Below are 3,247 nucleotides of genomic sequence, written 5' to 3' on the forward strand. Positions count from 1 at the left end.
TCAAAAAAGTCAGTTTTTCGAAAAATACGCAACTAGAAAGACTACAAATCCCAGAGTTGCGTAAGTGATGTCATAACTGATGTCACAATTGTTTTCCTCTGCTAAACATAAGAGATATATAAGATAACTTTAACAAGATGCCTGTGTGCTTAGTACCAGGCTGTAATCATACCAGCAATGGGTCTTGCTCGTTCTTTCGCTTCCCGTCTGATGAAAGGACCAGGAGTGGCTGGATCAAGTTAGCTACCTAGCTAGTAGCAAGCACGTTAGTTAGCATTACAGCCTTAGCCTTGTCATTTTTATTAGCCTTAACATGAAGTAACATTAAGTAACCCAAAATGTTAAACGGTAAGAGTAGTAGTCATATTTCGTGAACCCTTTGAAGAGTACTGTCACATCGGTGTGATCATTCTATAATACACGATTTAAGCCCGGGGGAGAAATGCTAACGCTAACGCTACATTAGCATCGGCGATCTTTTGTACTTCATGCTATCTGCACAAATGGTTGACATTAAACATTAAAAAGATCAGGCAGTTCAGAGAGAATCAAAGGAAGGCAGGCAGGCAGGCAGCTTTGCATGACATTCTGCTGGCCGTGTTTCATTGTGGTGATAGTGAGGGTAGTCAATCCCTTGTTTAGCAAGACAGTAGTGATGGCCATCTTGGTGACGTATGTTGTTCTGCGAGACCAGAGATGAAGTTCATTGACCGTTTCACACAAAAAAATGTGTTACTTCACAGTTTTACGACACATTTGTTTTTTTTGACTGGCAAAATTATCTTTTAAATTGACAAACATCATATGTGTAATTCGTGGCACAATTCAAACAGGATCGAAAGATAATCTTTCTCTCTCCATTGACTTCAATACATAATTTTTCCGAAATAAGGTCCCATGGAGGTCCACCGGAAGAGGAGGGACTTCGCCACTCTATATAAAGCGTCGGCCTTTACACAACTCTGATGGAAGTCAGTTTTCAACGGGCAGGGCGTCCCATTGACTTGCACTCACCTCGCGAAGGGGGCCTCACCTCGCGGAGGGGGCCTCACCTCGCGGAAGGGGCCTCACCTCGCGGAGGGGGCCTCACCTCGCGGAGGGGGCCTCATCTTGCGGAGGGAGCCGCAAATGCGGCGCACCTATGCGCTTATGCGGCACAATTAGTGTGACGCGGCATGGTTTCGCCGCTGCGAGGCTCCACTTTTGCCTATTCTTATGCAGGTTGTAAAATAAAACAAAGACACTTCGTAGCCCTTACCAGCATGAACCAAGACTACAATAACTGTTTATTATTTTCCCCATTATCAACCACAGTGCACATTAAAGCTTCACTTCTTCAATTTTTACCTTTCACAATAAAAGCCCAACTTAAATTAATTCAGTACTTCCTCTTGCACCGCTGGCCCTGCTTTTCACTCCAGTAACCTGAAGATCTTCAGCCCACCTCTGTGCAGTTGCAATAATTGACTACACTTACTAACAAAGATTTGACGTCCTCATTACATGTCTTGTTATTTTAAAGATTGTTTTGTATTTCAGTGGGAACAAGTCGGGGTGAGTGCCACACAGGGTACTTGAATCAGACCATTTAGCGAGACGGACAAAAACTGTTTGTGTTTTGTTCCTTTTATCAAATTTGTTGGCTTATAACATGCGTAGTATAACATTGTTTTATCCACAACTCATAGCAACCTTTTTTTGGAGTCTCTTTTATGTTTATAGATCTTTAATGCTAATTCAGCAAATCGACATCCTACACCACCAAGCAGGTATCAAGGCAGAAAGACAGAATTTAAAACATTTCTGTTTTCAGGGATGTCACCACCTGGAATGCAAAAACCCTGGTAGACCTCGGAGAGCTACCTCTTTATTTAACAGAAAACTTCTGGGGCAAATTCAAATCTGTAAGTGTTTCGCTTTTTCCTTTTTCTTGTTAAGTCCAATAATATTCATCTCATTTCATAATTTAAAGTACCTTGTCAGAGACACGTGATTAAATAGAACAATTCTTGATTTTTTATTTTTATTTTGAAGAAAACAAAGAAAAGGTTCCTTAAGACCTTTATGCCAAAACAGAGGAAGAAGAAAGTGAGGAAGAGTAAGCTCAAGAAGCTGTTCAAACATATCAGTGCCCGCAAGACAAAACGAGGAGCAGGTAAAGAAGGAGGCGGCTGATAGCCACAGTGTTAGCCTCAGTATTTGTTTGTATTTATTACATAAAGAGACACTGGTGTATCTCACTGTACTATATTTTCCCCTCTCACTGGTCAATTATTTTCAAGGCTGCACTGTGGGCGACATCACCCAGATGACAGTCAGTGACAACGCCTTCCCATTTGGCTACGACCTGATGCAATTCGACCTCTGCCTGGACATCCCCGTTCTAAAGGACAGCCTGGACTCTTTCTGCCAGAAAGTGGACGACAATGACTTTCAGACAGTCATTCTGAGGAAACTCAACGAGGTACCTTTTGCAAATACAATGTGAAATTGTGAGATTACTTAATGTACACTATTTCTTGAGATATGCATATAGTATATGCCATTACACACTAGTAATGGAGTTAAGAAATAAGAAATAATTGGACAAAAAAAGTGTTTTTCATGTCTTCGAAGGTATATTTGTAAAATCACATGGTTATTTTAAGTTTGTTGGAAAGAAGATTGATTGATGGATGGATGGATGGATGGATTGATGGATGGATGGATTGATGGATTAATGGATGGATGGACAGACAGACAGAAAGATAGATAACGTTCTCTATCCAACTCATAAGATACATTGCTGACTTTCACTAGTGAGCATGATGGATAGACAGCTAACATTCCCGAACTCAATTATACTATGATAGACTGACTGACAATGATTATTGAATTTGGTCTCTAATGGGGCTTTCACACCAACGCGGTTCCATGGCCGGTTCGGAGCTAGAGCCTGAAAAGCACCATTTTTTCCTGTTCGCACCGCAGCGGAGCCGCCTCTAAGCTCCGGAATCCGGTTAGTTTCAAGCACCAAAACATTGTCGGTCTAGAAGCAAGAACCGCATACGTCACGCTCACGTCGGAGGGGGGCGAGATTAACCTCAGCTAACAGTTAAAGGCGAGTACGGCAAATAAAAGTGGTAACAAGCAGTAGCGCTGAGTAAAGTGACTAGAACGCAACCACACACTTGTAAAAAAAAAACACACTTTATAAAGTCAGGCAACACTAACAAGGCTTTGTGTGATTCTGTTTTTTTGTATCTTA

General features: G+C 41.5%; 1 protein-coding gene across 1 annotated transcript in view; it reads left to right on the forward strand.

Moving 5' to 3' along the window:
- Positions 1–3,247, forward strand: part of LOC104945038 (mesothelin-like protein) — a 33,289-nt gene that overhangs the window by 10,882 nt on the left and 19,160 nt on the right. The window contains exons 6-7 of the mRNA XM_010770666.1: positions 1,814–1,904; positions 2,283–2,464. Coding sequence (XP_010768968.1) covers positions 1,814–1,904; positions 2,283–2,464 — 273 coding nt within the window. The remainder of the gene's footprint in view (positions 1–1,813; positions 1,905–2,282; positions 2,465–3,247) is intronic.

Source organism: Notothenia coriiceps, unplaced genomic scaffold (assembly GCF_000735185.1).
Source record: "Notothenia coriiceps isolate Sejong01 unplaced genomic scaffold, NC01 NC01_scaffold00009013, whole genome shotgun sequence".
NCBI lineage: Eukaryota > Metazoa > Chordata > Actinopteri > Perciformes > Nototheniidae > Notothenia > Notothenia coriiceps.